Below are 25,750 nucleotides of genomic sequence, written 5' to 3'. Positions count from 1 at the left end.
TGCCCCCCAGGCGCCCCTGGTTTTTTTTTTTTTTTTTTTTAATATTTTATTTATTTATTTGACAGAGAGAAGACAGTGAGAGAGGGAACACAAGCAAGGGGAGTGTGAGAGGGAGAATCAGGCTTCCCACCAAGCAGGGAGCCCAATGAGGGGCTCGATCCCAGGACCATGGGACCACAACCTGACGCTTAATGGCTGAGCCACCCAGGCGCCCCTCTGGTTGACTAATTCGTTAGACAAATATTTATTGAACACCTACTATATTCCAGGCACTCTGCTAGGTATTAAGCATATAGCAAGAATACACAAAATCCTTGCCCTCTTGAAATTGACCTTGGCTGTGCATAGGAAGAAGACAATATAAACAAACAAAACACTAAATATGTTATGTCCGATGATGTTAAGTACAAAGTAGAAATAAGAAAGGTAGGGGATGAGAAGTGTTGGGGCAGGGAGTAGGAGGAGGCAGGTTTGCCATTTTATACAGGTGATCAGAAAAGACTTCTCTCATAGAGTGACATGTAAGTGGAGGCTGAACAAAGGACTGTAGTCAACAATGGATCTTAAGGAAGACTGTGCAGGGCTGACGAAACAGCAAGTGCAAAGTTCCTAAAGCAGAAGCACGCATGGTGTGCACAAGGAGAAGAGTGTGGATGGAGTACAGTAGAAAGGACAGAGTGGTAGGAGATGAGGTCAGAAAAAAAGATCCAAAAAAGACCATTGGGAGGACTTTGGTTTGTTTCCATTTTGTATGAGAGAGAAAGTCAGTAGAGGCTTATGATATGTGACATAATCTAACTGCTTTATGACCAGGTAGGGTATGAAGGTGCTAACTGTCTTATGGCCAGTAGGAATTTAGGAGACTACTGTAAAAATCTAGGCGAGGCATGATGGTAACCTGAGCTATGACGTTAGTGTTAGAGGTGATGGCAAGTGGTTAGATTCTGGATATAATCTGAGGGTAGAGAAAACCAGAATTGATAATGGATTGTAATAACGTGGGAGATGAAAGAAAGAGTCAAGAATTATTTGATGCTCAAATCTAACAGCTAATACTGAAAACATAAGAAAAATAATTTTGATTTAATATTTTCTATTATTAGCCTACCTACTCTATATACTGATTAAGCCCATAAGGTAAATGTTAACAGGCAAATGCTAAATTTCATTAACAGTCTCTAGAGCTTTTGTTGAAAAAAATTCAGTTGGTTAACAGAGGCTCCTAAATTAGTTTTATAAAAAACATTACACTTATGATTAATTTACTAGGCATTAATACTTTACTTCTGATGGTAATTAAAGGACTTAACATTGTTATATAAATGTCAAATGAAATATAATATTCAAAAAGGAATCCTGCTCTGTGATACTTAATTATATCCCACCAAGGTCCTTTCCAGCTGAACAAGCTACCTACGACCGCACTTGCATCCTATCATCCTGCATCGCCCCCTGGTTTTGTGTTTGGTTTGGCTCCCCAACTAGAATAAGTCCCATTAGATCAGGGACCTTGTATATTTTTTTCACCATTTTATCCTCAATGCCTAGAGAGGCTGCTCAATCAATATGTGTTGACTCAATGAACCAATATTCATACCTTTCCTAAGAGAGAAGAGTCGTGAGCATAGCACTCTGGGAATTCAGAGATGACTCAAGCTTGGCCACAGAGAGAAGCAGACACAAGAAACTAGCTACACTTATAAGAGCTACAGCAGAGGTTCAAGCAAGATACCACAGAAACACACCGGAATGAGAAATTAATTCCAACCCTGGAGACTTCACTAAAGAGGTGACATTGACCTTAGTTATCAAATTAAAGTATTTAGAAGGGAAAAAAAGAAAAAGGCAACTCTAGAATAAAATAACAACATGAGCAGGAAAAAAATTCCAATTACATTCCGGGATTTTGAAAGTACCCAGTATATTTACGGACTGGAAAGCAGAGCTGGGAATGAGCTGCACGGAAAGATCCTGGGCGATGAGGTAGGAAGGGAGGTTGAGGCCCAGTGATGACGGAGACTGTGGAACATGGGCTAAGGAAATTTGAAAGAGCTTGAAATAAAGAGAAGCATATAGGTGTCATTTTCATTTACTATATTAAAGAGAAGATGAAGGCTAGGGTGGGGGGATGAGGGGTTGTTGTTTAATAAGTATAAAGTTTCAGTTTTACAAGATGAAAAGAAGCTTATTCTCTGGTGAAAGCCTCTGTGCTCAAGGGAGGGTACAGGGCACAGCAGAGAGTAGGAGACACAGTGGGACCCCCTGGCTCTTTCCCCAACCCTGTACTCAGGATATGAAAGCAAAACGTATGTCGGTTTTTTTTTTAAGATTTTATTTATTTATTTGACAGAGAGAGACAGCCAGTGAGAGAGGGAACACAAGCAGGGGAGTGGGAGAGGAAGAAGCAGGCTCCCAGCGGAGGAGCCTGACGTGGGGCTCGATCCCAGAACTCTGGGATCACGCCCTGAGCCGAAGGCAGACGCTTAATGACTGCACCACCCAGGCACCCCAAAACGTATGTTTTTCAGGCAGGAGGTTAGATGTTTATTTTGGCAACTGAAGGGCCTAGGAGAAAAAACTCCAGATATTGGCACCTGGGATTTGCCCCCCAAAAAAAGCCTTTGCTACCAGACTACCTGATAAATGACATCATCATGGCAGGAATCCTTGTTTCCAAACTCAGAGCTTCCAATAAACTTATTTTTTCACTCTTAAAAATGAATGGATAGCTAAAGATTACCACACATCTGACAAATGCCTCCAACATGAAAGACTGAGCACAAAAAAACAGAGAAAAGAAACCTGAAAGAGATCAGGCAGAGAAGAAAATTTCAAAAATTCTCTAGTAAATAATCTCAGAAAGATAAAATATCCTATCCAGAAAATACGAACATGATACTATGAAAAGGGGGAATTAAAAACACGAGAGCCAAAATATAGAGCTTAACACAGAAGCTGCACGATATAAATACGAAAGAAACTTTTCCAGAAAGGATGACAAAAAGACAATAGAATAGCAACAGAAAGTGATAGAAAATAAGGGGAAAAAGATAAAAAATTTAGATAAAAACCAATCAAGTATACAAAATACAGGCACTAGTGGAATGAGATGTATACATGGCATTTGTAACATTTACCTACATAGGTCCCTCTATAAATTTTCCTCTTTCTTACTTAATATTGAGAACCTACTACATGAAAGACTCTATGAGATAAGCACATTTTTTTTTTTTTTATAGAAAATAAGGCATTCAAGGCCATGACAGACTACAATCTGAGTAGTTCATGCTAAAGGTCGTAAAAAGATGTTCCAGAAGAGTAGTGTTATTTTTGGTCTAGATGATTTTGCAGAACTGGCCCTAAAGTTTGGTAAGATTTTAAAGTGCAGCCATCTTGAAAATGAAGGATATTCCAGGTAGAGGAAATGGCATGAGCAGAGGGGCAGAACCTCACAAAGTCAGAAAACAGTAATTAACTTGTATTGGCTGAAGCACAAAGAGTGTTTAGTAGAAGGTAACCGTGGCAGAGGAGGCCGTTCTGGCTAATAGGGAACCACAAGGGGTCTGTCATTTAGGAGTTATGAAGATAAGGCTATGAGATCCTGAATCGAACAAGGATCCTCCCTGGTGGGATGTTACTGGGAAGCAGGGAAAAGAACACTGGACCAGGGAGTTAGGTAACTTGGACCGGGGAGTTATGCAGGTCATTTCACCACTCTGGACCCCAGCTTCCTCAACGGCAAAATAGAGGTTGGAGAGGAGCTATTAAAGTCTCAATTTCTGTTTGGGAAACCAGGGCAAATGTTCAAGCCCAAGATTGGAGGGATAAAATAAACAGGATGGTTACAACAGGAATAGGAAGGTAGGCACAGGATAATACCTTAAGACAAAAACCTTAAACAGAACATATAGTAAGAAATACAACTATATCTGTGTATTAATTGTCCTGGAAGAGAAACACACAGAAATTCAGAAGATTACCTGTAGACGATCAACATGAACTTTGACTCCTCCAACTATGCCCTTTTTAAAGGCTGCCAACATATCTAATATGGGGTTGAATCGGCTACCTCTAAAAATATAAACAGATAAACAAAAGGTGTATTATTAATAACAGAAGGAGAAATAAAAAACCTAATAAAAACTAAGTATCCTTCACATATGCAAGTCTCTCTGCCACATGCTGACAGAGACGTAAAAATAGTAGAAGGCCCTGCTTCTAAAGGGTTCACAGTGTTAAAGAGGGTGAGAGAGGTGCACCTCACTTCTCTCATCAACGTACCGTATATTGTCTTCCCGGATGAGAACAAGGAAAAGTGGACGTCCATGCATTTTCCAGTATTGCTTAATGAACTGTAGTGCATTCTATCAAAACATAAGAATGAGGCAGAATGTAACGGCACTATATCTGAGCTGATACAGTTTAACCATTTGTGGCAAAGAGTCAACAAAACTCTGATATATCAAGATAATTCACAGTCAAACCCTGGATAACATAAACTACTAGGGGTAGAAACGTTAGTTAAGTTTGGAACTTTATTGATTTTAAACCTTGTTCTTAAAAGTAATCAGATTACATATATTATAAGGCTGCTTCTTTTTTGGTGGTCTAATGAATACAGTTTAAGAATGGTCCCTGGAAGGAAAAAAAAAAAAAGAGAGAGAGAGAGAAATCAAGAAACACTAACTGTAGAGAACAAACTGATGGTTACAAGAGGGGTGGTGGGTGGGAGGATGAAATGGGTGATGGGGATTAAGGAGAGCACTTGTCGTGATGAGCACAGGGTGGTGTATGAAGTGTTGAATCACTGTACTGTACATCTGAAACTAATATAACACTGTATGTTACCTAACTGGAATTAAAATAAATACTTAACGAAGAAACAAACAAACAAAAAAAGAATGGTCCCAGGGAGGAAAAATCAATCCAGGATTGTCATCCAGGAGATTAATCCTCATCTCGCATTACTGTGCATTTATTACAGCAGGTAGGAGGAACTAGACTGAATCTATACAGACCATCAGAAATGTGGAGAGAGTTCTTTTTTGACTCAAATTCTGCTGTTGCCATCATCATATAAAAGACTTACATAACACTTCGCCATATGTTAGGCACTATTCTGAGCGCTTTATATACATTAACTCATTTATTTCTCAGAACATACCTATTATTATTCAGTTATACAGATGAGAAAAGAGAGACACAGAGAAGTTAAGTAACTTGCCCAAGATCACACAGCTGGTAAATAAACAGTAGAGCCAAGATCTTAACAAATGTAATCTGGCTCCAGATTTCATGCTCTAAACCATGACTCTAAGCTTCTCTACTCTGCAAGTGGAAAAGGGAGTAGAGGAGATTTTAACTGCCCAGATGTTATGAGTTAGTTGAGGTTTTGCCTGACATTCTTCATATATAAAATTATTTTGCTAACTCAACTTTTGTTCAAAGAGAGATAAACTACTGCTGTCATATGAACATGGTTTCCAAACGGTTTCCCCTCTGCTTTATAAGCTGTACCTTTTCATTCCATTTGTAGAATGGTCTATCAAGCAAAGTCATACAACTTTATGCAAGACATACTCCATCTATTATTCTAATGCTGCAAGCAACTTAACTCTTTCTCCAAAGCCATGCAGACATTGTTTTACTTTCATATTTTACATCGTGTTAACCCAGTGTCACAGACATCCAGGAGCACTCAATTTAATAACATATGATAAAATCAGTAGAAACACAGTCATCCAATTTCAATAAAAAGGGGTTCTGAAGCTACCTTTATGTCATCTATCAGCAGTAAAACATCTTGAGACATGTAGAAATCACTTAGGTCGAAGATGATAGGGTAACAAACCACGGTCTTTCCTAGAATGCGATAAATCTGTAAGAGATAATTTTAAAAAGTACAAAACAGGACCAAAGGCAAAGATACAGTAGCTTAAGTCCTAATAAAAATTAAAACTGATTAAGAAATGTCAAAATTTCTTGATTGGATCAGTAAGATCAGTATACTAAAGAGTAGTCCATCTCTACTGTGATAGAAAAAGCCTCCGAATAAATACCATCATAATCAGGTACCTTACAATGTTCGGAAATAATACAGCAGTGAGATGTTTATTCTTTCCTAAAAGACTTCTGTGATACCACACCAAACAAACAGTAAGATTTACTTGTAGAAAATAATAATTCGGATAACCAGCCCAAGTATATAATGAAATGTGAGAACGGATGCATAGCAGGTCAAACATCATTTCATTCTGTGGTATTATAATCTGAACACTGCTCCACAAGGAAATTTTATGAGCACCTTTGATGTACCGAGGCAGCCAATGGGCCTATCTGGCCTTCCGGAGAGTCCTAATTTTTCATTGATACCCAGGTGGAAATAAGCCTGTAAAAGACATAAATTTATAAATCAGTCAGGCAAGAAGAATCCATGCTTTCCTTTTTGACCCCTTTATTCCCCCTGACTAAAGCCCAGCTAATTTCTGATCTTTCCAGAGGAAAAGTGGCCAGGGAAACCTTATTCAACAGACCTGTAGGAAAACAAGCTAGCCAATGATGTCAACTTAGATTTGGGGGCACTGAGAGAATGGAAAGCAAATCTTTGCAGAGCTGCTTAGCAACATTCTAAAATTTCACATTGTCCTTGTGCTGCCAAATGTACAACTTGCATGGCTCTGTCCAATTCATAAAAGAACACAAAGAGACAAATGCTTCCTGTGTGATTAAAAAAAAAAAACTGGCTAAAGTTTCAAAATTCAGGGCCTCACATCTCCTCCTAGATTTCCACCTTCAAGAATTTCCCATCAAAATGGAAATGTCTTTATTGATTTTTCTGATTATATGAATTTTATGAAAAATTTAAGACATGTGCTCCAAGTGAACGGTCCTGTTTACTCTCATAATCTCACAGCTCTTGTACTTTGGTCTATATTGAAGGAAGTGTAATTTATTGTGTGAGCCCTAAAAACACCTGAAGTATAGGGTTACAGATTTTTAAAAGTATATAGATAAATATACACCTATATTACACACATATATCAATATGTTCATATATTTACATAAACAGGTTCTATCTATCTTGTCCTACTTGTTAAAACTTAGCACTATGCTGTTACAGTTTCAAGATGGTAAACTGAGTCTATGCATGTACTCTACATTTCAATGCTGAAATGACTGAAGAAATACAAAGATCCCTAAAAATATCTGTAGCACTCACTATTGGAAAACAGAAGAAGGTGCCACAGTGGAACAGAAACTTCTAGAATTTCTACAAGGTAAAAACAGATGGATTTGGAATGAATTAGAAGGTAATCAGCGCCAAAGTTGAGCACTTCACCCAATAAGACGCCTTCTTACTCTATTTAATACCTATCCCTTGATGAAGGTAATTCCCAACTTTTTGTTCATTCAAAATCAATTCTGGACAGTGTACTATTATTTCTGCAGAATAATTTCCTAGACTTGCTGGATCAAAGAGAGTATGTTTTCTTTGAAACATAATGCCAGATTGGTCACCCTGTAGAAATAGTGGGCCAGTTTACATTAGCATTAATAGTGCATAGGCCTTTTTTGTTACTCTCTTGGGTCAAAATGATGGTTCATCTTAGTTTTAAACTACTGTATTCAAATATTTTAAGGTTGAACATTTCCCCATATATTTAATGGCTACTTGTATGTTCTATAAATTTTTCCATTCGTTCCCTTTTCTATTGGGTATTTTTCATTCTTTTTGATTTGTAAGAGATCTTGGTATATGAAGAATATTACCCTTTGTATAAATATTTTACCCGGTTTGCTCATCTTCAATGTTGTTACAAACTGTGAGAATGACTGCACAGTAGGTCAAACATCATTTCAGCACGTGGTATTTCAATCTAAATATTTTCCTAAATTTCACAAGCACCTCTGATGTGCCAGTTGTTTATCCCATCTTCAGCTGTATTTAGTTAAATTTGTCAATCATTTCCTTAAAGGTTTTTTTAGCACTGGCATTATTCTAAGAATGGACTTTCACTCCACATAGTTGTAAACTGCTCTTCTATTTTTTCTTCTAGTGATTTTGTTTATATCATTAAAAAAAATTTAAATCTTTAATCTGTCTGGAATTTATTTTTTATTTGATGAGAGGTAGAAATCTAGCCTGTTTTCCTTTGATCTGACTTCAAATATCAACCTCATTGTACACAAAATTAATGTCATCAGCAGAAGTCTCTGGTCATTCCACTACAGTGTACGCTCCCACGTCAGGGTTAGCTCTGTGTCCCGTTCTAGAGAATAGCATGCCTTCGGTGAGTTGGCACTGTGCTGGCATACAGCTGGTGCTCAGGCAATACCCGATGGATAAATAAGGGAGCAACTGAATGTCCTCCTGAGCTACCCGTGCTGTGAATACTGACCCTTGACGGAGGGTTTTAGACAGTCAACTGGCCAGGAAAATAACCTATAAGCATTAGTATATATAGCTGCACTAAAATTATAACATGCTACACTAGACAGAGCCCCCTTTCTCTCAGATATTTTCAAGTTTTTATAAATAAATGTATGCCTAAACTATTTTAGATTTCTTCTTTTGGACAAGTGATTAATTAACCATGTACAAGTTAAAATGTACCTATCTAGATTCTTTCAAATACTACTCTATTAGAGTGAAAGGATTTTCTTTAATTTTCTGAACTAAGGTACAGCAGGTCTATGACAATTACGTAGACAGACCTGGAATGCTCCCCACATCCAGGGTGCGGATAATACTGTCCCCACAATGTACACATGCACACTATTTAACCCACTGAAATAGCATATAGCAATGACTAAACAACAGAACTTCAGTCTAGATCGCACTATATTCATCTCCCCCATGAAGAAATCACACCAGTCGCCACATCATGAAACATTAACTACACACAGTATAAGCCCTGCGCTCAGCTGTCTGCTCTCATATACTCTTAAGTGAGCTGAAGGAGGGTGCAGCTCCTCAGAACAGAAAGATTAGCCACTGGCATAAGAATCTGTGTATTGACTAAGATTTGAGGGAACACTTTTACTTTTAAATATATTTTTTAATATATGGAACTGTTGAATCACTATATTGTATACCTTAAACTAATATAACACTGTATGTTAACTACATAGGAATTAATTTTTTTTTTAAAGATGGGCTTATAAGAAGCAATACACTAGGCAGTATATAAACTAATATAACACTGTATGTTAACTACATAGGAAGTAATTTTTTTTTAAAGATGGGCTTATAAGAAGCAATACACTAGGCAGTATATCTTACAGGATGAATTCCAAAAAGCAGCTAATTTGGAACACAGAGGCTGTAGCCATAGAGAATCTTCTATCTTGACACATGTTTAGGGAAGTTGGACTCTTGTTCCCAAATCTCGTTTTACCCATACCACATACCCATTTGTTCACACCATTTTTAAAACAACAAAACATAAAATAAGTCAGGTCCTGTTAGAAGTCTTCACCTTACTCTTTCAATTTATTTATTTTATTTTTATTTATTTTTATTTTTTGAGAGAGAGAGAGAGAGAGAGCGCACGCGCGTGCGTGTGCACTAGTTGAGGGGAGGGGCAGAGGGAGACAGAGAGATTCTTAAGCAGGCTTCATGCCCAGTGCGGAGTCTGACTCAGGGCTCGATCCATGACCCTAAGATCATGACCTGAGCTGAAACCAAGAGTCGGAAGCTTAACTGACTGAGCCACCCAGATGCCCCAAGTCTTTACCTTAGTCTTAATGAAATCCTTCCTACCACCTCCACAGCACCTTGTATAAACATCTATTATGGCACTAATCTGGATGGATTGTAATTAACTACTTTTCCTGTCATACCAGTAGACTCAGAGTTTACTGAAAGCAGGGACAGAGCACAGAGCCATTTTATCTGAGTACCCCACACAAAATTTTGCACATAGCAGGTGTTCACTAATGAATGAATGAATAAAATGCCACATTTAAGTCATTTGAAGCCACGCTTATCTTTTAAATCCTGACTGCATATTGTCTGGTAGAGTACAGTTCATCTACCATAAAAAAGTTGCAATATGAATTAGGCCTGAAAAAAACGGAGTCAGGTTTTTTTGCTTTGAGCACATATTTATCAAAGAATAATAATCTTTGTTTCTATTCTCTGGAGCTTTCAGTGAAGGACCATAAAAAGTGTATCAGCAAATATAGCCAGTTATGACAGAGTGTTAGAGCCTTAGATTTTCATGCTGCCTCCTGTCCTTGCCTTGCGAATCCTCAGTTCCCGCCCTTCTTCTACCACAAAACCCATTTACATCTTTGCGTGATTTCAAAGTGTTACCTACTCTAGGGATCCTTGCATTTTTAGCCTTATCTCTTTAACCGGAGGCAGAAAGAACTCTAAATTTGTTAGAGGAGGTTTAAGAGCTCTCAAAGAGCTGGTATTCTGGGTGATCTGACACCCCGGTTCTGGTTTTGTTCCAATGGATAGGGTCCAGTCTGATTAGCAGTGATACTCTGAGGCCCTGCCTTCTCCCAAGCAATGCACACCTCACTCTTCTCAGCTTTAATTCCTTGTTGTAGCATCGAGGCTTTGACCACAAACGTTTATATCAACCTAATTGAGCTAATCTTGATTATTTGAGAGAGAAAATTCTAAACACTTACATCAAACACTTCAGAGTTTGTTCCTGTATTGTTTTTAACAATTACTAAGGAGAAGTGGTGGTTTATAAATAACTGGTGGAATCAGGCTCCCTGCTCAGCGGGGAGTCTGTTTCTCCCTCTCTACCCTCCCCCCTGCTCGTGCACGCTCTCTCTCAAATAAATAAATAAATAAAATCTTAATAAATAAATAAATAACTGGTGGAAGTCAACAATTGTCTGTCCCGAATGGCAGGAATATTCCCAAACAGGCATTTCTGAATCCATCTGCAGAGGAGCACATGCAAAAGGCCCCCAAAGTCACCTTTTAATCCACTCTAAATAGGTACATAACTGCATCAAAAATAAACTCAGATGCTACTTTGAGACCGAGCAAACCAAGAGAAATTTTCTTTAATAGTTAATGTAAGGGAAAGTTATCAAATCCAATGTAAAGGTTAATTTCACACACAAGGTACCAAAATTCAGGTTAATTTGTAATTTAAGTGCTCAGTTTAGGTCAGTAATAGACTTTAGAGGTAAGAATCAATAAGACCTATGAATATAATGTATACACACACCATGCAGGGGCTTTTTTAGTAACAATGTCTGATAAGGCAGGTCTCTCAATTTAATTAGAAAGACTGTTGAATTTTAACTATGCTACCTGACTGCAAACTAAGTCTACTCGTCAAGCTCTAGCACCTCCACAAAGTCAACAGTAAAGAAGTGGAATCTCTTACTTTCACCAGCTCCTGCTGAGCCCAAATCTGAATGGGTTCCACCTGCTGAGGAGTTTGAGTCTGAATACCATATGTGTTGAGGAAAACTTGAAGGCTACAGAACACAGGGAAAAAGCAAGAGACGTTTTTAGGCAATGCGTGTAGAGTGTGGAGAATGGTGGAGAAGGAGGAGGGGAGGAAGGAGACCACGCTAGCTTGGAGAACATTTTAATTTATCAATGTGAGCAATATGCCATCTGTGCTGGGATCCAGAGGCTCTCTGGGGTTCTTCGCAAGGTATCAGGTGGGAGCTCTGGGGGCTGGCAGAAAGAGTAAGCACTGATTTGGAGAATTCCCAGTATGTGTTGCAGTAACTTCTCAAAACTACACCCCAGGCAACACTGGCACAGGTCACACAGTCTTTAATATTCACATCAACTAAAACAAAATTATTTTTAAACATGAAAAGAGTCTTGTTCTGGGACTTAAAGTTTAACATTAATGACATCCTTGAAACCCTGTCAAGGGTTCTGTGACATTAATCTCTACCACCATACTCAATAATGCCACATAAAGCAGTAAGCCCCCCTCCCTTCCTCCTAAAGGAACACACCACCCATCAGGATTTCATACCGTTGGCTTTCTGCTATGAGTGCTACGTGAACTACCAAATCATTTTCCAGTGGGCCCTGTAATATAGAATGGGGAGAGAACATTTTAAAAGATCTGGTCATCATCAGCTACAATGAGAATCAAGGACAATATTAACCATCTCTAAGCAGTTCATTAAAATGACGGACACTTACTGGCTACTCGCAGTCACCTCTCTTTCCTTGCTCTCCACTGCCTACTAATCAATTTGATGGTGTAGACAGAGTAATGGAACACGAAGGAATGGAAAGCCATAAATCTCACCTCTACCAGAGGGGCTAGCCTGTCAGGCCTATTTTGAATGATGCATAAGGGTAGTTTGGGGACTGAGAGTCATTTTCCATCATTTAACTCTGAAGGGAAGAGAAGGAACTAAAAATAAAAACCCAACTTATGTATTCTCTGTAAAAAAAAATGATTGTGAGTTAAAACTGTTCATTTGACATCTTAACCACATATAAGGCTATTCCCTTTCTTGTTAGCCAATTTTCCTCTGGCACCATATATATCAAAATAGCTTTATTCTAATATATAGTTTCTATAGCAGAGAATGAACTACCCAGTTGACTATGTAATTAACACTGTGTTCATTAAATACAAGCTGTTGGGCTTAATAGTTCTAATCAAAGATACTGTTGGATATTTGCTACTCTTTTTGTGTATGTGTGGGAAAGATTCATACGGCATATATTACACATTGTTAAAATGAACCCAGCTTTGAGCCTGTACTAATTAACAGGGAACATTAAGAAGCATCAATAAATTACAGTGTTAAGGAAGCTCTGAAAATACTGATCAAATGTAATTTCTTTATAGTAATGAATCCAACATTCCCAACAGTATGCTGTAAAATGTCTGATTTACCGTCAGTCAGTCCCCCTCTATGGTATTCAATATGTCACTAGAATTTATGTATGATGGAAAGCAAGAAACACCAGAATACATATATCAGCAGTAAATATCATACAATCAGAAGGATGGTTCCCAGAATCATCGTGAAAATGCCATTTCAGGCAGACTTCCATGTGATTTAAATGAATATATAAGAGAAAATATGATATAACAACCCAACAAAAATAAATACACATTAAAAATGTCATAAATTCTATTTTCATTTGATAAAGACCTTAAAAGTTAATGTTACTCAGAAGGATAAGAAAAAATTAATTATTCATAGTCTCATCAAGATTTCTAATACCAAATGAATACATTAAGCCTATTTCTCTCAGATGAAGTCTAATATTTACTTCATCAAAAGAAGTAACCTTAGAGTGGGCAAATTATCCACAATCTTCAGGACAATTAGAGATTCTTAAATAAAAAGCAAGTGAATACATATACAAGAATGCAGATAACATTTCAAAAACAATAAATAAGGCAGCTTACAGATCCTAATTGGCAAATTGGTATCTTTTTTTTGAATCACAGACCTTTAAGGATAATGTTGTTTCCATTTGTATGGCAGAGTACTCAGATCTAAAATGCCCACTACACATGTTGAATCATAATATGTATTTGGTTAGGGAACTATTAGATGGCTAAAGAATTCTTTCATTTTAAAAACTCAGCATTTCAGAAAGTTACAATTCACAAACCTTCTATGATGATCATAGGCTTTCACCATAGCCCAAGTGGGACACTGCACCCCATTTCTACCCCAGAAAGAATTCCGCAAGGGTAGTCCCACAATAGTTGCTCCCTTCCTCTCACTGCCAAAGTTGGAGCCATCCTGTTTCTGTTTTCACCATTTTCTTCAAAGCACCAACATTTTGTCTAAACCCATGAAGTCTCTCTGAAAACTTCCTAATAGTAATTAATATCTTCTATTTCTGAAAGGTATTTCCTTTAATAGTCCTGTAACATTTTCCCCTTTCAGGTTCATAAAGGACACACACACACACACATGCACACGCATACATATGCATGTACATACTCAAGGCCTGTATGGTACTGGTGCTCTCCATTTCACATGTATTTACGTACTCATTCATTTGATCAATAGTTAAGGCATTCTGATATACAAGTCCTATGCTAGACCCTGATGTTATAGGATAAATACAACCCACTGTCCCTCCATGGGGAGTTTAGAGTGTCCTGGGACAGACAGAAAACAAATAAGCTTTCAAATATGTGTTTATTATCATGTGAAAGTATTTCACTGATACCTTTCTTTGGTAGTATAGACCTACCTAATTTTTGAAAAAAAAGAGTAGGACATTACATTATATGGACATACCATAATTTATGTAAGGAATGTTTATTTTGATGGACATTTAAGTGGTTTCCAGTTCTACAGAGAATATAATAATTGTCCTTATCCTGGAGAATTTCTGAGAATTTAGGGAGGGAACAAAGTGCTAGGCACAGTATTGACACCTAACAAAAATACTAATACTTACTGCAGTTGTATTTACTATTTTCACATCTATCCTAGGACAGCTGCTCCTCTCTTCTTTGTTGAGATTTGCTTTAATACCTAGGTCACCCTAAATCTCATTGGCTTCCACCATTCTAAGACATTAGGATCATCCATACTCCATTTTTATATGGCTAGTTCTTCTCCAAAGAATTAAAACATCTTTTAAAAGAAATCCTCAGGTGACTTATCACTTTCCAATCTTCTATCCTTTTATTTCTCAAACATAAACTATAGCTATCTTCTTACCTTTTACCTTTCTTGCTTCTATAATTCTGCATTCTGCCATCTAACCTACATTCCCTTAGAGATGGAAATCCTCAGGCTTAAGTCTTCTTGGTCTTCTTGGTCTTCTAATCATTCCACTTCTTTCCCTTTCTTTGTCTCTCTCACCAAACTCAATCACTCTGATAGCTTTAATTATCACCTCTAAGCAGATCATTTCACATGTATATTTCTGGTCTTGAATTTTCTCTTGAGTTCTAGTGCCCATATTTTTAACTGCTTTCTGGACATTTTCTCTTAGCTATTTCCAAAGTTAAAAGTTCCAGAACTCAGCTCCTCATTGACCCTACCTGCACCCCAAACAGGCTCACTCCAGCTCAGAATGTCGGAATCATCTTTGACTCCTGTTTTTTACCCTCGATATCTAATTTGTCCCCAAAATCCTGTTAATCTTTCCCTCATAAAGCATGAATCTTCTTTTCTTGAATCTTCTTTTCAGTTCTGTATCAATATTCAGGATTGGGAAATATCAACCACAGCAACAAACACTTCACATAACACTCAACATTCCATGTGCAAGGCACTGTTCTAACAAACCATTATTTCCATTTTCCAGATAACAAAACTGATGCAAAGAAAGCTTAAGTAACTTATCCAAGGATATAGAGCTAGCTAACAGCAGAGCTAGAGTTCAGATGCAGGCAATTTGACGGCAGCATCTTTGCTCATACTCACTCACTTTCAGAGAGTGGAAAGGGGGCAGATGTTAAAATTGAAAGAGCCACATACAAATCCCGTCTTATCACTTGATCCTGCAATGATCCAGGTCATCGACAAGACTGAACCACTGAATTCCATCCTTAAAACCACTCATCATCAAACTATTTCTTATCTCTTTAAGGCCCCACACTATTTGATCTGGCCAAAAATGTGTAAATCATTCTTGACTCCTTTTTCCTTCAAACCTCCTAACTAACAACAACAACAACAAAAAGATAAGTTATTGAGCACCATATAACCATAGTAAATTAGTTACTCATCAAAATACCCATATTAGGTAGATAACTATTATTCTCATTTACTGATGAGACAACTGAGGCATGGAGTTGTTAAAAAAAAAAAACTTAGCTAACATCACACAGATAATAAGTGACAAAGGAGGAATCCAAATCTGGGTGGTCTCACCTATCTCTTAAACATTATAGTGTCTGCCTCTCTAATGTGCTGCTAATTCACCCATCAGTCGTATTAGTTCCACCTCTAAAGCATGTCTTATACACACCACGTCTGTCCACCCTCACTGCTGCGACCACCCTACTCAAAGTCGCGATGATCTTTCACTTGGTCAATTAACTGTTGTAACTATCTCAATGTTACCCCACTGTTCACAGCAATCTATTCTGCAAAGAGCAATGAGGATGCTTTTTTCAAAAAGTGTGTAAATCATACCATCTCACCACCACCTCATTCCATCCTACTCCCATGGATATATACATAGACACCCTGTTTATAACTCTCCAGTGCTTTCCTGTTGCCCACAGAGTAAGAACCAAACTGCTTACCATGGCCTACCATGGCTTGCATGATCTAGCTCAAGCCTACCTCTTCTTTCTCATTCTCCCTCCCTTCCTTTATCATGTTTTAGCCACTGGGTTCTGTCCGTCCCTTGAACAAGCCAGCTGTGTTCCTATCATAGGGCCTTTGCACTTGCTGAACTTCTATTTGGAATGTTTTCCTTTCCAGTCGTTTTGTGAATGACTTCTTGTTATGCAGGTCTCAAACATCATCCTTTCCTCAGAAAAGTCTTCTCTCTCTACCACAGCCAGCCCCTCTCTATCATTTTACCTTATTTTGTCTACTTTATAGTACTTATCAGCTCCAGAAATTATACTGCATTATTTACTTAAATGCTCAATGTTATTCATTCCCACCAGAGAGTAACTCCCTGAAGACAGGCACCTTGATCTATCTTGTCCATTGCTATGTCCCCATTGCCAAAAGAGTACCTGAGCATATAGCTGGTGCCTACTATTTGATGAATGACTACTCAAGCAAGTTTCTCAATTCTATGTTTATCTGTAAAACGGTAATAATGATATGTAGGCTGCCTACCACGGAGGGGGAGAATCAAACAAAAGAGGGCATGCAATATATTTACAAACTGATCTGCTAAACACATGATATTTATACTATTTGTTCTGTCATTCTCTCTCTGTCAGTTTTCCTTGCTAAGCCTCCATTTCTTCATTGGTAAACTAGAATAATAAAAGGATCTACTCCACAGGATTATGAGGATAATACAGAGCACATGCAAGCATTTAACACAGTGTCTGACATGTCCTCTTAAGTGTTCAAAAACATTATGAGGGCTTCAGAGGGGAGGGGGGTGGGGGAATGGGATAGGCTGGTGATGGGTAGTAAGGAGGGCACGTATTGCATGGTGCACTGGGTGTTATATGCAACTAATGAATCATGGAACTTTACATCAGAAACCAGGGATGTACTGTATGGTGACTAACATAATATAATAAAAAAATTATTAAAAAAACAAAAACAAAAACGTTACCCTTCTTATCAACTCCAGGAATACAACCACAATTCTGAATTATTATAAGACGCTTCCTCAGCTTTCTCCTTCATACTTGCCTCTGCCCATCTTTTGTATTTTATGGTCAGGTTAATTTTCTTATGTCAGTGATTTACACAAAGGAAGTGGTGAAAAAATATTTGTTGAATGAATGAAGAAAAGGGAGGAAAGATGGGTGAGTAAACACATATTTATGAAATGTTTAGGATTATCACTTCTATACTCTAAAACCAGTGCTTCCCAAATAAAAACCCAACTTCCAAAAGACCTTTACAATGTCACTGCTACCCATGGTTCCCTATTTATCTCCCATCTGTTTGCCTAAGAGCATTCCACTGAAAACAGTTCACTCTTGTCCATCTCAAGTTTCTGTCTACTGTCCTTCTAACCCTTCTATATTTGAACGGCTTCTTTGTTCCTGTCTATCCAGATTCTGACCCACTCTTTCAACAGTCTCCTCTATAAACATGCCAAACATCAGGGTGTCCAGATATCTTCTGTCCCCTATCAGCAAGAGCAGGTAATGTCTGTATGAGTTACTGGACAATACTCATATTGTCTCATTGAAAGGCTTTTTGCATGCTTATGAGTGGTCTGTATAACTACAGAGTGAACCCCTTGAGGGGCCCTCATGCTCACTTTTCTCACCTCGCTTGTATACAGTACCTTATACTAAAAGAAAGACATTTGGTGCTCATTCGGTGGCTGAAAGAAGAATCTTGTTTTTTAAAGTATTGCTGTTTATATTTTTTTAACATTACACAAATCAAGGAATGTACAGGTCGTTTTAATCACATGATTGAGGACCAACAACCTGTGGTTAGAAATACTCTGATTTAAAACTTTCATTTGTAGAAATGAATCGTCAGGTTTAAAAAAAATTTTACCATGAAAAAAACCACATAACACAAAATCTAGCATCTTGGCCATATAGTAGAAGAGGGATTTTTACAGCATAGCTTGCCCATTAGATAGGCACTACCTGTATTAATGCTGCAACTCATCTTGCTAAAAATTTAAAACTACGGTAATTAAAACACCGCACGTACATCTGTCTAGATTCTAGTTTTTAAATTACCCAAATCAGGTCAAAGCAGCAAAGCTAGGAGATTTGCAGCTGGGAGCTATAAATAAAACAGTGTAATACAACTTTCAAAGGGTATACAGAGAAACTTTAATGTGAATATGCCCTAATGGTTTCCTTCCCTTGTTCTTTTTTCAATTTAATTTTTCAATAGAAAATTAATTCATATGGTTCGAAATTTCAAAATTATTAAAGTTTTCAGTCAAGTGTCTCTCCTTCCTACTTGTGGCCCCTGCATCCACCCAGTTCCCCAATGTCTACCAACCAGGAAATTGCTAGGATAATTTATGCCCCTCTCCAGAGTTTCCTTTTACCTAGAAAAGCAAACATGAATTTACATTCTTATTTTCTCATACTTTTAGATGAAAGGCAGCATACTATCAGCTACTTTTTCCACTAAGTAATTACATATCATGATGCACTTTTCACATATTAGTATACAGAACACTACCTTGTTTTTTGTTATAACTCCTTGGTATTCCCTTTTATAAATGCACCTTCTTATTAACGTCATCTTTACACATCTTAATCATTTAAGGCTAGTCAACCTTTTGCATCAAATCTCTGGACAGGGTGATGGTTACATAGTGGAGTCATTAAACATCAGGTTTTAATTTTGCTTATAAGAGCAGAACAGGCACTTAACCTAAATCATCCAGAGGCAATCTTATCATTGGATTATTTGGGTCACTAGAAAACTGTTATCAGAAAAGATCAGAACTGGATTTTGGGAGGGAGACAGTAAGAAGAGTTTGAATATTTTCTAGAAGAAGGCACAGAAAGATGAACAGATGTCCTTTTATAGACATACCTCATTTTATCACCCTTCACTTTACTGCATTTCACAGATGATTAAGTTTTTTACAAATTGAAGGTTTGTGGCAACCCTACATCAAGCAAGTCTATCGGCATCATTTTTCCAACAGCATTTGCTTACTTCATGTCTCTGTGTCACATTTTGGTAATTCTCACAATATGTTAAACTTTTTCATTATTATTATTATAGATGTTATGGTGGTCTGTGATCAGTGATCTTGGATGTTATGATTATAATTGTTTTAGGGTGCCACAAACTTACCCATAAAAGACAGCAAACTTGATTGATAAATGTTGTGTGTGTTCTTATTGTTCCACTGACTGGCCCATCTCTCTCCCTCTCCCCAGGTTTCCCTATTCCCCAAGACACAACAACATTGAAATTCAGCCAATTAATAAGCTTACAATGGCCTCTAAGTGTGCAAGTGAAAAGAATTCTCACGGTTTTTTTTTTAATTTTTTAATTTTATTATGTTATGTTAGTCACTGTACAGTACATCATTATTCACATTTTAAATCAAGAGATAGGAATGATTAAGTTCTGTGAGGAAGGCATATCAAAAATTGAGACAGACTGAGAGCTGGGCCTCTTGCTCCAGTTAGTCAAGTTGTGAAAGCAAAGGAAAAGTTTGAAGGAAATAAAAAGTGCTACACCAGTGAACACACAAATGATCTGAAACTGAAACAGCCTTATTGCTGATATGGAGACGTTTTAGTGGTCTAGGTAGATCGAACCAGTCACAGCATCCCTAAGCCAAACCCTCATTCAGAGCAGGGCCCTAACTCTCATCAGTTCTATGAAGGCAGAGAGAGGTGAGGGAGCTGCAGAAGAAGTTGGAAGCTAGCAGAGGCTGGTTCGTGAGGTTTAGGAAAGAAGGTATCTTCAGTACATCAAGGTGCAACGCGAACAGCAAGTGCTGATGCAGAAGCTGCAGTGAGTTTTCTGGAAGCTCTAGAAGCTCTAGCGAAGATAATTAATAAAGGTGGCTACGACAGACAACAGGTTTTCAGTGTAGGTGAGACAGCCTTCTACTGAAAGATGATGCCATCTAGGGCTTCCAAAGCTAGAGAGAAGTCATTGCCTGGCTTCAAAGCTCCAAAGGACAGGCCGACTCTCTTGTTAGAAGCTAATGCAACTGGTGACTTTAAATTGAAGCCAATGTTCATTTACCATTCTGAAAATCTTAGGGTCCTTAAGAATTATGCTAAATCTACTCCGCCTGTGCTCTAGTCTACAAATGGAACAACAAACGCTGGATGACAGCCCATCTGTTTCCAACATAGTTTACTGAATATTTTAAGCCCACTGTTGAGATCTACTGCACAGAAAAAAAGATTCCTTTCAAAATATAGCTGCTCATTCATTGACTGTGCACCTGGTCATCCAAGATTTCTGATGGAGATGTACAATGAGATAAACGTTTTCATGTCTGCTAACATAACATCCATTCTGCAGCCCATGGATCAAAGAGTAATTTCAACTTTTAAGTCTTATTTAAGAAACACATTTCTTAAGGCTATAGATGCCATAAATAGGAATTCCTCTGATGGGTCTGGGCAAAGTAAATTGAAAACCTTCTGGAAAAGATTCACCATACTAGATGCCATCAAGAACATTCATGATTCATGGGAAAAGGTCAAAATATCAACATCAACAGGAGTTTGGAAGAAGCTGATTCCAACCTTCATAGATAACATAGGGGTTCAAGACTTCAGTGGAGGNTTGGAGGGGTTCAAGACTTCAGTGGAGGAAGTATTTGCAGATGTGGTGGAAACAGCAAGAGAACTAGAATTAGAAGTGGAGCCTGGAGATGGGACTGAACTACTGCAATCTCATGACAAAACTTTAATGGATGAGGACTTGCTTCTTACGGATGAACAAAGAAAGTGGTTTGTTTTTTTAAATGAAATCTGCTCCTGGTGAAGATGCTGTGAAGACTATTGAAATGACAACAAGGGATTTAGAATATTACATAAACTTAATTGATAAAGGACCAGCAGGGTTTGAGTGGATCGACCCCAATTCTGAAAGAAGTTCTACTGTGGGTAAAATGCTACCAAACAGCATTACACATTACAGAGAAATCATTTATGAAAGACTTACTCAATGTGGCAAACCTCACCATTGTCTTAGTTTAAGAAATAGCCACGGTCAGCCCAACCTTCAGCAACCACCATCCTGGTCGGGCAGCAGCCACCAAGATCAAGGCAAGATCTTCCATCAACAAAAAGATTATGACTCGCTAAAAGCTCAGATGCTGGTTATCATTTTTTCTAGCAATAAAGTATTTTTTAATTAAGGCATGTTCATTATTGTTTTAGACATTATGCTATTACACAATTAACAGACAAAAGTATACTATAAACATAACTTTTATATGCACCGGGAAACCAAAACTTCATTTGACTTGCTTTCTTGAGATATTTGGTTTATTGCAGTGGTCTGAAGTCAAACCCATAATATCTCCGAGGTATGCCTGCACAACTTATTAATAGAAATAACATGAGAGTTTATTAGTAAGATTTATATTATCATTTTATTGATTATATTTGTTTTGTAGTCCAGTTAGAATGTCAGATAGCCTGCTGTCAAGATGTATTATTTAAGCTCTATGTTATATAGTGTCACAAGAATTCCCATATTTAAAGATCAGGAAACCAATATGGAAAAAGGTGAAATAATTTGTCAAAGGTCACATGTCTAGCCAGTGATAGAGCTTAAACCTGACTGCAGTTATGTCTAAGTCCAAAGTCACAAAGTCAATATGGCGCATATCATAGCATGTACTTCACAGATTAGAGGCTGACTGCTATTGTGGTTTGTATTAGGGTTCTCCAGAGAAGCAGAACTGACAGGGTGTGTGTGTGTGTGTGTGTGTGTGTGTGTGTGTGTGTGTGTGTGTGTGAATAAACAGCAGAAAAAGATTTATTATAAAGAACTGGTTCAGGCAATTACAGTGTTTGGTAAGTTCCCAGATCCACAGGTTGAATCAGCAGGTGGAAGATTGAGGAGACTTGATGGTATAGTTCATCTGGAGGCCAGGAGGCTCAATACCCATTTCAAATCCAGAAGCAGGAAAAAAGCTGATGTCCCAGTTTAAGGCCATCAGGCAGGGGAAAATCCTCTCTTACTCTGGTAAGCCTCTCTGTTCCATTCAGGCTTTCATGGATGAAGCCCACCCACATAAGAGAAGGCAATCTGACTTGCTCAGTCTACTGACTGAAATGTTAGTTTTCTCCCCAAATACCCTCACCCTCATCCAGAATGTTTGATCAAATATTTGGCAGTGTGTGTCCCAGTCAAATTGACACATAAAATTAAAATCATGAGGCGGAGAGTGGCAAGCAAAAGCCCTCTGACCCACCAACAGTCCACTCTTCATCCACTTGAAATCAGGTTTTAAGAAAACTCAGCTCTAAGTTTGTCTACAAAATACCTATTTTCTTACCTGCTTTTTGATAGAATATAATTCTTAAGTCCTTGGCAATTAAATTTAAAAATTACCTCTTGTAATAAATAACATATACAAGTATGTAGAATTCATAATTCTTCCTTTTGGAATATTGGATTGAACCCTAGGCTCAGTAGCTTTATTTTTAAAATGCCCTATGCTGCATAAAACAATCTATTGTGGCTGGCCTGAATGGGTCTTTTACTGAAAGAAGGGCAAGAAAGGAGGGAAAGAAGGAAAGAAAAAAGAAGCCAATAAATAAACGGGTCACACCTCATTCAAGGCTGGTCTTGCCTCAAGGGTAGTACATTTGAAACATTCCATGCCTCTGCTTTTGGGGCCTTACAGAAACTCATTTATGCTCATTAGCCTTCATCAGTGGGTCCTGCCAACAGCCAGCATTTTTTCATTACACTCATTTTTCAGCAAAACCTCATTAGCTAAAGAAACCAAGCAGATGCTTTATACATCTCAATTCCAATTGGAGACACTGCACCCGCAGTATTTTTCCTGTAGGAGCCAAGTAACAGGATACAGCAGTTTGAACACAGGCGCATCCTGACTGGAACACATTGGCATCTTGTTCTGACATTTCCAACCAAGCCAAAGCAGCAACATGGAGAAAATTAATAAGGAAGCAGAGAAAAGGTAAGTAGAAATACCTGAGGAATAACAACATCAAACATGGTTAAAGAGCTAAACTCAGCACAAGAGGAGAGCTGGCCAGGGAGAAAATGGCCCTGTAGGATCCCTGTATTTGTATGCCACATTAATGATAATATAAGCTTTCTACTTAAGAGGAAAACAAATGAATTTTAAAAAGTATTCCCAGATCTCAGACACATAGGTTCAAATGCCGGAATGAATAAATCAGGCAATGTCTTTTGACAGCAGGCCTTTCAGTGACTGCAATTATCTTGGAAGAGAACACTGATCATCACTTTGTCACAACGAATTGATTTGTAAAACTGTTTTCCCTCCTTTCTAAGCACTTGCTGTAACTGGATATTTCTATATTTTTATCTTAAAGAAATGACAGTGCCAAAGATCTTCCTACTTCTTGCAAACAATGCTAAAATGACTATATGGGCTCAGGTGGAGAAAGCCTGACTCATGGTGCTCATACAGCTTTAATCACAACCAGAGGGAAGAACAAATTATGGGAAACTTACGGAAACACATCAGGAATGACTGGTAAAATGAGGGGAAACAGGGGAGGCAGAGGCAGAAGAGGGAAGCATAGTTTCCAAAACTCTAGTCATTTCCCTCTCAGGGTTTTTGTCATTTCAAAGGGCTTCAGGTCCTGGATTACAACCAGTGAAAGGCCTCTAAATGGGAGATGAAAGGAAACCACCTCTTTAGAATCATGGGGGAAAAGGAAGCAAGCATAGCAAGCCAACTGGCTCTGGTTCTTCCCTTTTAAGTGCATGTACTGAGTAGAGCAGTTCCCTGATGTCTGAGCTGAAAATGTCAGAGATGGAAGGGGCCATTTTTATCACCTGGGACTTGGGGAGAAGGGTAATGAAAAAGGTGTCTGCGAGAGAGACTGGGTGGCAGGACTCCACTTACTCCAGAGCAGCACAACTTTGTTGTTTTCGTTGCTTCTGGTTTGGTTTTTTATTTTAATTCTGGTATAGTTAACATAGAGTACTGTATATGCTGAGATTTTGCCCAAGATTTTGTGTGAAAAATAGGTTTCCTTGAAAAAACTCAGTAATCCATTTGATGGGTAAGAAGACTGAGGCCCAGCCAGAGGAAATGGTCCAGGTCCTGTAACAGCAGAACCCAGGCCCCTAGACTGATCTGGTCCAGAGTTCTCTCTAATACGTCAGACTGCTTCACCTTACTGGCTATACAGTCAACGCGTCAGTACACTAGAGAAATGTTAAGCACGTGACTCTACTTATGAGTGGAAATGGACAGGCCACATATGCAGTCATTCCAATGTGATAAGCCACCTAAGAAGGGTGGTCTTGAAGGGAGAGAAGTATAAAAACTTGTGCTACTTTCTCTTTCAGCATTTTACGCTCATCCCAAGGACAAGAAGCTCAGGCTAGTAAGACAGTGCAAGGGAAAAACTGTGGCAAGATTTATAGCTGCTGGGTTAGAAATCAAACAGCTACAGAGGTATCCAGTAAGTTCTAGAATCCAGCAAGCCTTAACCATATATAGCTGTCTTCACTGGTTGAGGCCAAACTGTTTCTAACATGGATTCTCAGAAAGGACCAGACTGCAGAGGAGATACCAGACCATCACTCTTAGCAGAGTAAACTCAAATGCCTTCCATACCCTTGAGAGCACAATTCAACAGTGTTGTATACTAGAAATGCTCCCACCTTAGAGGATTTGCTCACTCATTCATTCATACAGACATCATGATAGGCACTAGGAATGGCAGAAAGACAGATGAAACATTATCCCTATTCTTCACGAACTCCCCAAATAACGGAGAAGACAAACTTGTAGTTTAGTAGAATACTAAATACAATGCTCTTAATGGTTGCTCTGAGGGCAAAAGAGGAAGCATCTAATTTAGACTCAGAGGACTAAGAAGAACTTTATAGAAAAGGTATCTGAGCTGTTTGTTCTTAAAGGATAAAAACTTGTCATTAATGAATTTATTTAGTAAATATTTATCTTCTGTTATGTGTCAGACAAATAAGACAAAATCCTTCTCTCATGAAACGTACATTTCAGTGGGGGAGAGACAGAGATTTAAAAAACAAATAAAATGTATAGATAACTAAATAATAAAAAACAATAATAAATAACGGGATAAATTTAAAGGGTAATATAACAGAGTGACTGAAGATAGGGGCTATTTTAGATTGATGGTCAGAAAATAATTCTTTTAGGGGGCGTCATTAAATTTGAGACTGAATTAAAAAACAAATGAGCACTTCAGGCAGAAGGAATAGCATGTGCAAAGGCCCTGAGATGGAAACCCTTGAAGGATTTGAGGAACTGAGAGGAGTGTGTCTGGAACATCACAGGCAAGCAAAAGAATAAGAGATGAGGGTGGAATTAAGGCCTAGCAGGGGTTACTAAAACAATTAGGCATTTGGTTTTCAACCAAAAAATGAAAAGCTACTAAAAGGGTTTCAAACAAGAAAAAGACAATGTAATTACATTTTTCAGAACAATAGCAATAAATACATATATTGCACATACTATATA

The 25,750-nt window shown here is 38.0% G+C and overlaps 1 protein-coding gene across 1 annotated transcript in view; it reads right to left on the bottom strand.

The window, feature by feature from the left end:
• The window catches only part of PHKB (phosphorylase kinase regulatory subunit beta), a 219,923-nt gene that overhangs the window by 22,298 nt on the left and 171,875 nt on the right, over window positions 1–25,750 (bottom strand). The window contains exons 16-22 of the mRNA XM_034639023.1: window positions 11,976–12,031; window positions 11,364–11,457; window positions 6,305–6,388; window positions 5,774–5,878; window positions 4,282–4,364; window positions 3,981–4,071; window positions 1,930–2,052 (exon numbers count right to left, since the gene is read on the bottom strand). Coding sequence (XP_034494914.1) covers window positions 1,930–2,052; window positions 3,981–4,071; window positions 4,282–4,364; window positions 5,774–5,878; window positions 6,305–6,388; window positions 11,364–11,457; window positions 11,976–12,031 — 636 coding nt within the window. The remainder of the gene's footprint in view (window positions 1–1,929; window positions 2,053–3,980; window positions 4,072–4,281; window positions 4,365–5,773; window positions 5,879–6,304; window positions 6,389–11,363; window positions 11,458–11,975; window positions 12,032–25,750) is intronic.

Source organism: Ailuropoda melanoleuca, chromosome 12 (genome assembly GCF_002007445.2).
Source record: "Ailuropoda melanoleuca isolate Jingjing chromosome 12, ASM200744v2, whole genome shotgun sequence".
Taxonomy (NCBI): Eukaryota; Metazoa; Chordata; class Mammalia; order Carnivora; family Ursidae; genus Ailuropoda; species Ailuropoda melanoleuca.
This window is presented reverse-complemented; position numbering and strand designations above follow the sequence as displayed.